This window comes from Panthera pardus, unplaced genomic scaffold, assembly GCF_024362965.1.
Source record: "Panthera pardus isolate Hobbes unplaced genomic scaffold, ASM2436296v1 HiC_scaffold_3, whole genome shotgun sequence".
NCBI classification, from domain to species: Eukaryota; Metazoa; Chordata; class Mammalia; order Carnivora; family Felidae; genus Panthera; species Panthera pardus.
In genome coordinates this window covers 11,391,980-11,405,102 of record NW_026526876.1, presented here as the reverse complement: position 1 = coordinate 11,405,102, position 13,123 = coordinate 11,391,980, and the positions used below count along the sequence as shown (strand labels likewise).

Here is a 13,123-nt window from a genome sequence, read left to right as displayed (position 1 = left end):
GGATCTTGGGCTCCTCTCCAGTGAGGATGCGGGGCCTTGCTTCCTTTTGAAACAGCAGTGGGGTTTACCACGCACTTATCTCTGAGAAGTGACAACTATGCTACAGGCTAGTGAGTTTCTGCCTTCTCTTTATTACCTTGAAATCCTCATCTGCTGAGGTTTTTGCATTTCTTTGCGATTCTGACGCCACCTAGGAAGTTCTGCTGACGAGTAGGGCTCCGATCACTGAGCCTGGCTGGGCCCCTGAAATGACCTCTCGGGTCCTGAGAGCTCTCTTTTTCGGGGACCCTCGCCCCCACTCCCAGCTTCCTGGCTCCAGAACAGTGCCAGGCGGGCCATCAGAACCGGGGGCACGCCCGGTGGGGGTATATGCCGGCGGGGAGTGGTGCACATCCAAGGTAGAGCGCGTGCGGGAGGTGCACGCGGGGGAAGAGGATATGCGTGCCAGAGGAGGGGGCTGCACACAAGGGTGCATGCTGGGGAAAGGGGATGCAGGCTGGGGGGGAAACACGCCGACGGGGTGGTACACGCTGAGGAAGGGGGGAGATACAGTGGGGTGCATGCGAGGGAGATGCACTCCGAGAGGGGGTGCACTCGGAGGAGGGAGGTGCAGCTCGGGAGGTGCGCGTTGCGGGAGAGGGGTGCACAAGAGGAGGTGCATGCCGGGGAAGGGGGTGCACGCGGGGTGGTATACGCTGGGGAGAGGGGTGCACGGGGCGGGAACGCACGCGAGGGGAGTGCACGCGGGAAGGTGCACGCCGGGGTTGAGGGTGTGCATGCCGGGGGAGGGGAGTGCACGCTGAAGGGGGGGGTGTCGTAGCAATTCAGAGGGCCCGCCCTGGAGCTAAGCGGCCCGCGGGGCGGAGCGGCGGGGCGGAGCGGCGGGGCGGGCGGGAAGATCAGGTCCGGGCAGCCGCGCTGACCTCGGGGACCCAGGCCCGCGGGTCGCACCGCAGGCCGCCAGCAGAGGGCGCCGCGCAGCCCGGCGCCTCGGGCCCGCACTGCGCCGGGGCGGAAGCGCTCCCGGCGGGGGCGGGACTTCCGGCGGCGCGCGGGCGGGGATCTCGGCCGGGGTCGCCCTTCGCACCCGCACGTGTCCGCCGCCGCCGCGATGCTCCCTCTGCTGCGCCGCGTGCCCCGCGCGCTGGGCTCCGCCGTCGCCGGGCTCCGCGCCGCGCCCGTCCCGCCAACGCGGCCGCTGCTGCAGCCCGCGCCCCGGCCGTGCGTGCGGCCTTTCGGGCTGTTCCGAGTGCGCGCCGGCCTCCTGCTCCCCCGCGGGCCCTGCAGCTGCGGCTGCGGCGCGCTGCACACCCAGGGTGAGGCTCGGGGTCGGGGGTCAGGGCTGGGGCGAGGGGGGCGTGGGGTCGGGGGTCAGGCGGCGACAAGTTGGAGGTAAGGGCTGGGGGGAGTCGCGAGGGGTCGGGGGTCAGGGCTAGGGGGTTAGGGGACGAGGGGGTCGGGGGCTGGAGGCTGGGGGACCAGTAGGCAAGGGGGTGGGGTGAGGGCCAAGGGGTCAAGGGTCGGGGGTCCCAGGGCCATGGCTCGCGGGGGTCAAAGGTTGAGTACCGAGGGGTCAGGCCGGGGCTGGGCGGTCAGGGCTGGGGGTCGAGGGGCTGGGGTCAGGGCCGGTGACCCACGGGGCGGGGGGCGGGGGATGTTCCCCTCTGCTGTGGGTCCTAGGCACCCAGTCCGGCGCATTCCCCCACTGGTGGGTGACCAGCGGGTTGAACCCGTGGTCCTCCCCCCACGGGTGGGGATAGATGTGATTAAACCCTGCGGGCGGCTTTGTCTGAGCCTCCGAGATGGACCGTTGGGGAGCCCGGGGGTCAGGGGTTCCAGGTGTGGTCAAGCCTGGCAAAATCGTTTTCCTAGAGTCTAGGTCAGCTTCCTGGTGAAGTGTTTCCAGCATTTTTACAGATGGGGAAACTGAGGCGTCACGGGTGGGAATTGGACCCCGTTTGTAGAGCCCGGTTGGCAGCAGCACAAGGATCAGAAACGATCCCAGGTCTAGGTTTCCGGCTGCAGTAACCCCAGGTCTCGGGTTTTAGACGGACTGGTTCTTTTTCTGTGTCTTATGGACTCTTAACCGTAGGAGACAAAGCTTTCGTCGAGTTCCTGAACGACGAGATTAAGGAGGAGAAGAAGATCCAGAAGCACGGGTCCCTCCCCAAGATGTCTGGGGGCTGGGAGCTGGAAGTGAACGGGACAGAAGCCACGTTAGTGCGGAAAGTGGCTGGAGAAAAGTAAGTGCGGGCGCCTGGGGTCCGGGGAAGCGCCCCCCGAGTGGGCCTGCCCGGTGCTGCGTTCATCGGTGCTGCGTTCATCGGGACCGTGAGGGAGCCGCACAGCAGTTGGCAGCCGGAGGCCCGCGGGCCTGGGGGGCCGGCTGTCCTTCCTGCTGAGGCTGGGCGCGCAGACCCCGACTGCCCAGGGCGCTGGCCGCCGCCTCCGCGGGCTCTGGCCGAGGATCGGGGTCCCTGCGCCCTGAACGCAAACCTTGTGCCTCGCCTGTAGGACAGGATACGGTGCAGTGAGTGTGGCCACCAGGAAGGTGGGGGGCTCTCCGCCCAGTTCAGATGTGTGACCCCCCTCCCGTTCTGAGTCCACTTTCGTACGTGTTGTAAAGGAGGGTTCTGATTCTTGGGTTTTTCTGCCTAGAGTGGGTCCTGTCCCCTAGGGTCAGCGGTGTGCTCTGTGACGTCACCAAAACCGTTTTCCTGGGGCGAGTGGAGTCGCAGCCGGTTTGGGGTCATTCTACATAAGGTTCTCGTGAATAGAAGCATTTCTGTGCCCAGGGGCTCACCTGGGTCAGCGCTCGGGCGGGTCAGACAGGTCTTGTGGCTGAACGTCCAGCCGGCCCTCCTGCAGGAGGGGGCTTCTGCAGCTCCAGGGGGTGGCGGGCAGGGGTGGCGGGTGAGCCATACAGCTTCTGCGGTCCCCTCGCTGCGGTTTCCACTTGGGGCTCGGGGCCTGATTTGTCAGGTGAGGAGGATCCTTGCGCCTTAAAGTTGTCGGGAACTGGGTGTTTCTGGCCTGGTGTGTGAGTGAAACTTGCACTGCTGTTTTTTTTTTTTATTTTATTTTTTTTTTAAGTTTGTTTATCTTGAGAGAGAGAACTGAGCAGCTGAGCAGGGGAGGGGCAGAGAGAGAGGGAGACCAGAATCTGAAGCAGGCTCCAGGCTCTGAGCCCTACCTGGGGCTCAAATTCATGAACCGGACCTTGAGATGATGACCAGAGCAGAAATTGAGTCAGACTATTAACTGACTGAGCCCCCCAGGCTTCTCTTGGTCCTTAGCCTCAGGCCGCTCTGCTCTGCCCCGCCCCCCCCCCCCCCCCCAGCTCCTTGGGGGTAGCTTTCCCCAGAGGCTTCTCTGCCATCCCAGCTCTTTCTCAGTCACTGCCACCGGAGGGCGCCCGGGGCAAGAGCAGGGTGGGCGGAGGCCCTGGGGAGATAACCGGTGGGTGTGGCCCTGGGGCACCACCGGCCGAAGGGGCCCACACAGGACTGGATCTGGTGGAGATAAAGGGGGGCCAGTCTGGGCCCATTAGTTTGACTTCCAGCAGCTGACGCGTAGGGGGCACAGTCACGGCTGCTAAGTCCATCTTGGGGCCGGAGCCACCCGGCTGTTCAGGAAACTGTACAGTCAAGTCCGTAGCGTCAGAGACATTGTTTCCATCGGCATTTTTAACTGTATCACAGCTCGGCACTTTACTCAGTTAAATACCGAGTGAAAACAGCCCTTCCTGAGGTTTGTCTCGCTTCTGTAGGATCACGGTGACGTTCAACATTAACAACAGCATCCCGCCGACATTTGCTGGGGAGGAGGAGCCCTCCCAGGGGCAGAAGGCGGAAGAACAGGAGGTGAGCAGGGGATCTGAGTGCTGACAGGTCATTCCAGGGCCTCGGGGAAGGAACGTGTTGTGTTCTGATTCCTCCGCTGTGGGAAGGGAGGTGCAGGGAGGCAGGGGGCCTCTGTCCTCGGGGCTCTCCTCCCGGAGCAGCGCTCTCCGGCTGTAGCACCAGCACCGGGAGGCCCCCTTTCCTTCCCAGAACTCAGGAAGCTGCCCCCCTTCCCCCCCCCCCCCCCCATAGGCTTACAGTGTGGCCTGTGTGCTCTTAATGGGAAGAAACGAGCCTCTTTTAAGCCTTCTCGCAATCGGGAGATGTTTGCAGTGTTTCCGAGCAAGGAATGTTCTGACGTTTCACAGGCTGGTGGTAAACACCAGCCACTGATCCAGGGTAGCAGAGCTGGGGTGTCAGAGATTGGGACACCTGACACTTTGGCACACGACCCCTCTTGGCCGGACCCGGATGTGCCCGGTCCTCAAACATCTTAAGAGGCCGTGTGCCTGGCTAGGAGCCGGCTAGTGTGAGGGTCACAGGGTCCCCGGACTTCCTGACTAAGCAGGTGTTGGACTCGTCTCATGACCAAGCACCGATTACACCCCGCCCCACCGTGTGCTTCTGTCTCAGCCACCCCGACTGCGGTCCCCCGGTATCGGACGGCTCCCCGTCCAGTACAGAGGAAGACCTCGAAATGTCAGCGGGAAGGGGAGAGGTCGCGGGGGTCTGAGCCAGCTTTGCAGCCTGAGGATGGAAAACCGGGCCCCGGGGGAGGAGGTGAATTAACTTAGCTGGGGCCGTAATTCAGATTTAACTCTAAGCGTGGCAAGTTCTGTGAACAAGTAAGACGCTGACAGGTGCAAAGCCGCGCCAGCTGTGTGACCCCCTGCCCTCGAAGACCTCGTTTAGAAGTCCAGAAAGGACCGACTCAGGGACAGGGTAGCCCGGTCTCCCCAACGAGCTGGCGCGTGGCCTCAATGCCGTTAGCATTCCAGGCTGTTCACTTACGGGCACTAGCGCATATCGTCTGAACGCGCCGACTGCCACCCCAGCCGTGGGCATCAGGGCCCCGCAGGGTGAGCTCTCCGGTCCGGGCAGCCGCCCCCCTGCCGGCACGGCACGCGCTGACTTGTTCTCGCTTCCCCAGCCCGAACTGACGTCCACTCCCAATTTCGTGGTGGAGGTTATAAAGGACGGCGGCAAGAAGGCCCTGGTTCTGGACTGTCACTATCCAGAAGATGAGGTGTGTAGGGTGGCGTGCCCGCCCCCCCTGGGGACGGGGAGGGCCTCCGGGGACCTTCCTGGGCCCGTTCAGGGGCCAGCAGAGCAGGGGAGGACGTGGGGGGTGAGGGCGGGTTAAAATCTGGCGACTCTCAAGCTGTTAATGGTCTGGTTTGTCCCAGAAGCCGCTTCACTTTCCCCAAATCCCGTGTCCTTTCAGGTGGGGCAGGAAGAGGAGGACGAGAGTGACATTTTCGCCATCAGAGAAGTGAGCTTTCAGTCGGTTGGCGAGTCTGAGTGGAAGGACACGAACTACACGCTCAACACGGACTCCCTGGACTGGGTGAGCCCCCGGGAAGGTGGGCGCGCCCTGGGCCCCGCGGGGCGAGCGTCCCGGTCCGGGGAGGGACACGCGGCATCTTGGTAGCGAGTGGCGTTTCCGTCTCCAGGCCTTATACGACCACCTGATGGACTTCCTGGCCGACCGGGGGGTGGACAACACTTTCGCCGATGAGCTGGTGGAGCTCAGCACGGCCCTGGAGCACCGGGAGTACATCACTTTTCTCGAAGACCTGAAGGGGTTCGTCAAGAGCCAGTAGGCCGGACCGGAGCAGACGTGGCACACCTTGCGTTTACGGCAGGCTTGGGCCAGGGGACAAGGCCACTCTGGAGCGAGACACGCGTGCTTGGAGACGGTTTTCGTGCTAATATCATGGAAAATAATTCAGATCTAAATTATTTCTGTTGCCCTCTCATTTCCTGTTCGTTGACTCCTCCTCTAGGCTCTGGCGCTCCTGGAATTTTGTATAACAGAATGACGGACAATAAAATTGGTTTCGCTCCCCCGAGGTGTCCCGTCTTCTCTATTCCTTCCCTCAGCCTGAGTCACAGAACACCCGACAGCAGAGACGTTTGAAAATTTTAATACAAAATAAGTTATAAATTAAACGTTTCTATTTACAAGGCCCTTTGTCCGATGGAGCGAGTGGGGAGGTGTCCGGGCCGGTTCTAGAGGATCGCGGTCCAAGTGTCACAAGCCTGGAATGTGGACAGAACTCAGGGTGTGGTTCGGGTCTAATCAGCAGTGACATCTGTGCTGCAGGTCGTCAAGTCACCGGCTGGTTTGGGCGGTGTGGCGCCGGCATGGAGAGCCTGGCTCTGGGGCTGTGCTGGGGACCGCCCTCCCGCAGCCCCAGGACGACTGCCTTGGCCTTGGCTGCCAGCAGCAGCACGGCCGCCTCCAGCTGAGATCAGATCCCAGAGACACTCAAACGCCCTCCCCCTTGGGACGGGGGAGGCCAGAGGCCAGATTCAAGCCTCTGACAGCTGGTAGCTTTGGCGGCCACTCGGGGAGGTGAGGCTCCTCCCCCTGAGCCTGGGCCTCAAACAGGCATGTGCCGCAGGGAGGTACAGACCACGCGTGCCCGCCGCGGGCAGAGCCCCAACTTGAGGCCCGGTAAGCATCGGAGTGAAAACGGGCTCCTGACTCCCTGACCGCTCGCCCGGCCACCATGCCACGGAGTCCCCAACCGCTTCCACAGGGGATACGCGTGACTTTCTGGGGTCTAGCGCCCTCCAGCCTGTGACCAGCCCGGACCGCTCGCACATCTCCTGCCTCCCGTGTCCTCGTGGCCACGCGTGACCTTTCGTAGCCCGCACCTGCGGCTTGGACTCACGCCCCACATCCAGGCCGAACCCCTCAGCCTGACCCCTCGGTCCTGGACTCCCCCTCACGTGAAGCCAGAGGCCTGGCGACCCGAGTTCCAGCGCTCCGGGCGCATGAACTCAACCCGGCTTCTGTCACCCTCCGGCCCCACGGCGGTCTCTCCCCACGGGAGGGCCGCGCTGGCAAGCTGTGCCCAGGAGGGCTGGCCTCGCCTCCGCCCGCCTTCCCTCTGCTCGGAGCTTCGGGGCCCTGACCCCACGGACCGGGGCCCGCGACGGCCACGCGCTGGGGTGCCGCGGGGTGCTCCCAGCCACTCCCTCCAGCCCGCGGCTGGGGCTCACGTTCCCAGCGCCACATGCCTCAGGTGGCTGGCTCGCCCACGTCCGCAAGGAGGCGGGGGCCGAAGCCACTTGACCCGCGCCCCCACCCCGACCTCAACCCGTTGCTGCAGACGCATCAGGCACCCGCCTACGCGCTGGGGCTGGGAGGACAGTGAAGGCGTGGGGTCGCCCTCAAGGACGAAGGCACGAGTGGCGTGGCGGAGACGCGGCATCAGGCACAGCGGGAGCCCAAGGACAGCAGGACTCGGGCTGCCACGGTGCTCAGTCACGGGTGCAACCAGCCTCGAGCGTCGCGTCGGACGCAGAGCGGGAGCCCCCGGAGGCGCCTGGTCCGTGAGGGGCTGGAGCAGCCGGGGCGGCCGCCGGCCACTTAAACCTCACCCAGGGTCCTGCCCACCCCGCCTGCGGGAAAGCCGGTCCCCACCGGCCCGAGCCCCGAGCAGGGAACAGCGGAGGCCCCGGAACCAGAGACCCGGACTCCAGGCCCGGCTCGGTCTCCCTGGAGGACGAGCCTGACGCGAGCCCGCTTCCCGCCCGCAGCAGTGGGGACACGTCCCCTCGTCACAGACGGAGCCCGCGGCCCAGCTGCCTCCCTCCCCACCGTCCAGCCCCCTCACAGGGGCACTTGTCTCCCCAGTGACCCGACGCCCTCCTGCTTCCTCCTGCACAACGGACCCGGGCCGGCCTGTCTGGGTCTCGTGAGTGTGACAGTGTCCACTGACTCTGAGCCAGGCTCCCCGCTCCTGGGTGGCCTCTGTGCCCTCCCTTCCGGTAGCTTCAGCGGCTTCATCTTCCTGGGCAAGTAAACCCCTCAGAGAACAAACTGCACTTTTAAACCCCTACCCGGTTCAAAAGAACACAGTTTAAAAGGAGATAAGAAGATAAACGTCTCCCTGCTTCTGAGCTGGGATTTCTCCCGGTGCGGGAAGAGAACCTACGACCGGCCCGCCCTCACCACGGGGTCCCCGGCAGGCTTACCAGGCAGCTCATGAGAAGAGTGGGCCTTTCTCCCGTCGCCTGTGTGACCGAAAATTCAGGCGTGTGGGGACAGTGTGCGCTGTGCGCGTTCACGCTGTCCTCTATGCAGGCGCGAAGCTTTTGCTCCGTCAACTCCGGAAACTAGGAAATAAAAGTTAAGCTACAACCCAATCCAGCTACCCCAGAGTCAACAGCTTGAAAATCAGTCCCCGTCAGGTAAGAGGTCACGGGAGCTAGGAAGACAAGCACACTCCCGGAAAGATCTGGAGCGCCGGGGCCCTTGTGTTTAGCAAATGGCTGCGGGGGATGGGGGGAGGGTGCAGAGCCGGCCACGCTCCAGCCTCCCAGCCGGGCCTGTGTGAGTAGGACGTGGGGCCGGGAGGGAGCCCCGGAGGCTCCCCGAGAAAGCGGGTCCGCGCGGAAAGAGGACACAGCCACCCGCGTGTGGAACTTACCTGATTGGAGAGGTACAGGCCACACGGACACGTGACCACGCCGTTGGCTACCCTCAGGTTGGACCTGGAAGCAGAGTCGGGGTCACAGACGACGGCGGCCAGCAGACCTCTCCAGACAAGCGGTGTCTGGCGGTGGGGCGGGGAGGTGCGCCACTCACCTGGGGGCGGGGGCGGGGGGGCCGATAACGCTGGAAACGTTTCGAAGACTTACTTTGTGCACACAGGACAGATGAGGGGGTTTGCTTCCCATTCAGCCAGTATGATGCTGAGACACCGCTCGTCGAACTGCAAGCTCTTCTCATACTCGCCGATGATGCTCCGCTCTGCAAGGCAAGGGGCAGCTGTGCGGGCCGGCCCCGCCCCCTCCCCGGCCGGCCCGCCTCCCCTGCCGCGGGCCACGCCCCGCCTCCCCCCAACCCCGGCCGGCCCCACCCCACCGCCTACCCAGGGCGGCCCCCTACCCCCACCTCCGGCCCGCCCCACCCCCACCCCACCTGCTCCCCCACCCCGCGCCGGCCGGCCGGCCTCCTTCTACGACCCCGACCCCGCCTCCACGCCAGGGGCCACTCCGAAGGCTTCATCCCAGGACAGGATAATTTCAGGCCAAATCATGCTACCAATCATAAGCCATTTACTGCTCTGTCAGGCTCCAACCTGTTGCCCCTCCCCTCCCGTCTGCCTGTCCTCCGTGAGCACCGGCGGGAAAGTGGTAAGGACAAGGGACAGGGACACAACGTTCACACACCGCTCCAGAGGCTGCGGGAGCAGAGCGTGGTGGGTCAGGGCCCTGGGGGGCAGCTGGAGAGAGGGGACACTTACAGGGCACTTCCTGCCGTCGCCCAGCCCACCCTGCTGAGTGTGAAGTGCCCTGTTCTCCAGGTCTGTGTCCTGCACAATCTGTGTTCTTTCATGCGGCAAGCGGGCCACGATGCCCAGGACGTAGGTGGTAGGAAAGAGGGACAGAGGTGAAAGACGCCGGTCCCTGCTCTCGATGAGCTCACGGTCTAGGCTGCAGCGCAGGGGGTCAGCAAACCACAGCCCACGTCCGACTTTTCAAATAAAGTTACGTTGGGACGGAGCTGGGCTCGGTGTACTATTCCTCTGTAAACAGAAAGGAACCGCCACACAGAATAAACACGGGACCGCGTTCCACGGAACGGATGCTGCTCCCCGGCCGCACCCCGAGCTGCGTCACCCGGGCGCGACACCACTGCCTTGTCTCAGGGTACCTTGTCCGCTAGCCACCAGGAGAAAACAACACCACGGAACGCAGAGTCTGAGCACAAGGCCCAGCGCCCAAAAGACTTATTCTCGGGCAGACAGCGGAGACTTGAAAGTCAAAACAGGGCCTTCTGACACCCGCCTGAAGCTAACGTGGAGGCAGAATTAATCCTCTCTGAAAAGTGGGCAGCGGGGCGCCTGGGTGGCTCAGTCGGTTAAGCATCCGACTTGGCCTCAGATCACGATCTCACGGTTGGTGAGTTCGAGCCCCACATCAGGCTCTCAGCTGTCAGCTCAGAGCCTGCTTCAGATCCTCTGTCCCCCTCTCTCTGCCCCTCCTCTTTCTCTCTCCAAAACAAACAAACGTTGCGTTAGCATAGGGACGAGCAGGTGGAAGGATGACCCCAGGGCACACCTTGGTCGGCCAGCTCCTGCTGGATCTCCTCGAGCACAGCCAGGTCCAAGGGCTCCTCCAACTGCAAGAGAAAGTGGGCTCGTGAGGCTTCAAGTCCTAATCAGCCAGCAGGCCCCAGCCCGACTCCTACGTGGAGGCTGGCTTGAAGTCAGCTGTCACTGAGGAAACCGGTCCAGTCCTTCTGCAGGATTTAGCGATGATGTGGTAACACGGTCACGCCAAGAAGCCATCAACGAGCCACTGAACCCCCAGTGACAAAATAATGGTCCCAAATCTGGGGGGAGACAGCCTAGGGCAGCAGCTAAGTATTTGTTCTGCCAAAGCCAAGTAAGTGCCGGAAAGTTCTGAACCTCTGTAAACCTCACCTCGGGCCTCTGTGAAGCGGGAATAAACCTACTTGAAAGAGCTCCTGTGACGCCGACGGTTACTCAGACACGGGGCGAGCGCTGGCGCACGTGGAAATCACCCAACAGTGCGTCATCGCTACAGACAGCCCCGATGTTTCCCAGGCAGCGTACTGGCATTTTCTCACGTTGCTTGGCCAGCGCTACCTTCTTCGTGGCACGAAGGTGAAGCGAAGCTCAGGGCACAGGAGAGGCGAGAGCGCAGAGCAAAACCAGGGCCGGGATTCCAGAACCACGGACCTCCAAGCCAGCGATCTTCCTGGTACGCGGTAACCGGTTTCCTGTCTGCACCCAGCCCCCCCACTCTGGCTGAGATTAGGATCAGAAAGCTCCGGGACCCTCTACAGGAGAGAGCCTCCTGGCCCTTGCCTGCCGAATCAAAATCTCCAGGGGAGGGGAGCCGAGCAGTGGAATTTCTTTCTTTTTAGTTTCATGAGATGCAGTGACACGGCACACGGACAGTCTGGGGCTCGTGAACCAGGAATCCAGAAGAGTCTAACGTTCAAGGTGGAGGAGCCTGGGTTAAGGGTAGTTCGAAAGCTGAGCGGGGGCTGGAGGACGGCGGGGTTAGAGGACTTGGGGAAACAGGGAGAGAGGACACCCGGCGGTCCTGTGCTGTAGCCCCTCCCCGAAAACACACACCCCAGCCTGACCTGAGCCGAGGCCTCTGGACGGCCCTCCACCGACCGCAACGCACTCCACTCCTCTTCCATCACTTCGTGCACCAGAAGGGTGCTCTGAGCGCTCCCTGGCACACCGCCTCCTGCCTGGCGGTATCTGTTCAGGAGCCTGTCCCGGCTGTTTCTCATTCTCTCCAGGCATCCCTTGGAAGGAAAAAGACGGGGAGCAGTTCCGTTAAAAAAAAACAATTCCTGGGGCGCCTGGGTGGCTCAGTCAGTTAGGCGTCCGGCTTCAGCTCAGGTCATGATCTTGAGGTTCATGGGTTCAAGCCCCGCGTCCGGCTCCGCGCTGGCAGCTCGGAGCCTGGAGCCTGCTTCTGATTCTGTGTCTCCCTCTCTTTCTGGCCCTCCCCCTCTGACACTCTGTCTCTCAAAAACGAAATAAACATTAAAAAAAAAATTCTTAAGACTAGGTGTTGAGACATTAAAGGAAATTTACAGACAGGAAACGTTTGGCTGTAACCTTAATTATTATTTCTGCGTTTTCCTCTCCAGCCCTTATCCACACACAGACAGATGGAATCACAATGCTTTGTTTACTGAGCCCAGATCGGCATATTTCACAGCCTGTCTTCAATGCCGGCGTCCTGACTCCCACATCCCTGCCGCTCTAGCTACGGCGATGATAGCCGCCTTCCCGGACACGTTTCTCAACGCGGGACGATTTTTAGCCCCCAGGGCACATTTGGCAATGCCTGAAGACATTTTTTGTTGTTGTCACTTGAATTGTGGGGCTACCGCATCTAGCGGGTGGAGGCCAGGGACGCTGCGAAACATTCCACACTGCGGGGAACAGCGCCCCCAGCAACGCAGACCTGTCTTCCTCAAAACGTCCACAGCCCAGGTTGACAAGCCTCTGCTATTAGCGTCATTTCTAGCATCCCAGTATTTTCCTAGAATACAGGATTTCTACTCCTTTCTGGAAAGGTGGACCACATGACGGGAAGCATGCTGATGTCAGAATAGGTCACAAGTTAGGCAGGCGCACGTCCCTGCTGAGGCACAGTTACGGAGACGCAGAAGCCAAGTGTGGAGCAGAAACAGGCATCTTTTCCAAGTACTTGACTCCCCTCTGGCGAGGAACGGAGGGAAGCCGAGCGCCTCCCCGGCGCCCACCCACCGCCCCCAGCAGGTGGTGCTGGGACGAGGCCGGCTCGCCAAGACCCCGCACGCAGGGTCCAGAAACCCCGAGAGCGCCCGGCTCGGTCCAGTCCCGCTCAGGTCCAGCTCCAGGTCCAGGTCCCCCGCCACCGCCCGGCGCTCGGGGACCTGCCTTGCCCGGCACGCGGGAGGGCGGCTCCCCGGACGGAGTAGGGGTAACGGCGGCGCGGACGAGGCTTCCCAAGCCCCACGCCCACCTGCCGAAAAGCCTCTTTCCAGGACGGCGAACTCGTCGCCTTGTATAGCGAGCGGCGCCCCGAGCCCGGCGCCTCGGCCATCTCCTCTCCGCGCGAGTCGCCGCCAGGAAGTCCCGCCCCTGGGGGCGCGCAGAGCCCTGGGAATTGTAGTTTCCGGGCGCTCGGAGCTCTCGCTCTCGGGGAGTTCCGGGAAGGGCAGTCTCCTGGGCCTACCCCTCCCGGAGACACAGTTGAGGGCGACCCCGAGTAGTGGCATTTGTGAGGTCAGCCCAAGCCGGGCTGAGGGAGGTAGATCCTGAGGGATGGCTAGGCTTAGCCAGGCGGAGGTGTCCAGCCAGCAATAAGAGACAGTCTCCGGCCGTGGCCCGGGGACTGGCCTTCCCGCAGCTGCGGAGCCGTCTCGGCGGCCCCGACTACACGCCCGCCGGGCGCGCAGCCCTCCCTTTGGCCCCGCCCCCGTGGACGCGTGCTTCCGGCCTGCCTGCTCGGTGATTGGCCGAAGGGCGACCGGCCGCCCGCGGATTGGCTGCGCTCTGCGG

General features: G+C 62.9%; 2 protein-coding genes across 4 annotated transcripts; one reads left to right on the top strand and one right to left on the bottom strand.

Annotated features, from left to right (window-relative positions):
• Positions 1 to 1,033: 1,033 nt before the first annotated feature.
• Positions 1,034 to 5,914, top strand: C1QBP (complement C1q binding protein). Its single transcript, XM_019413741.2, has 6 exons — positions 1,034 to 1,316; positions 2,093 to 2,243; positions 3,770 to 3,863; positions 4,993 to 5,088; positions 5,287 to 5,409; positions 5,516 to 5,914. The coding sequence occupies exons 1-6, from the start codon at positions 1,112 to 1,114 to the stop codon at positions 5,663 to 5,665; spliced, it is 819 nt and encodes a 272-aa protein (XP_019269286.1). The 5' UTR covers positions 1,034 to 1,111; the 3' UTR covers positions 5,666 to 5,914.
• A 59-nt stretch (positions 5,915 to 5,973) lies between these two features.
• RPAIN (RPA interacting protein) lies at positions 5,974 to 13,024 on the bottom strand. 3 transcript variants are annotated; one of them, XM_019413742.1, is made up of 7 exons: positions 12,585 to 13,024; positions 11,200 to 11,370; positions 10,143 to 10,203; positions 8,718 to 8,829; positions 8,507 to 8,570; positions 8,052 to 8,192; positions 5,974 to 6,104 (listed from the first exon to the last, which is right to left on the bottom strand). In XM_019413742.1, the coding sequence occupies exons 1-7, from the start codon at positions 12,663 to 12,665 to the stop codon at positions 6,075 to 6,077; spliced, it is 660 nt and encodes a 219-aa protein (XP_019269287.1). In that variant the 5' UTR covers positions 12,666 to 13,024; the 3' UTR covers positions 5,974 to 6,074. The 3 variants fall into 3 exon arrangements, with proteins under 3 accessions (XP_019269287.1, XP_019269288.1, XP_019269289.1); XM_019413743.2 differs by lacking the exon at positions 12,585 to 13,024 and adding an exon at positions 12,042 to 12,577; XM_019413744.2 differs by lacking the exons at positions 5,974 to 6,104; positions 8,052 to 8,192; positions 8,507 to 8,570; positions 8,718 to 8,829 and adding an exon at positions 9,386 to 9,607.
• Positions 13,025 to 13,123: the final 99 nt, after the last annotated feature.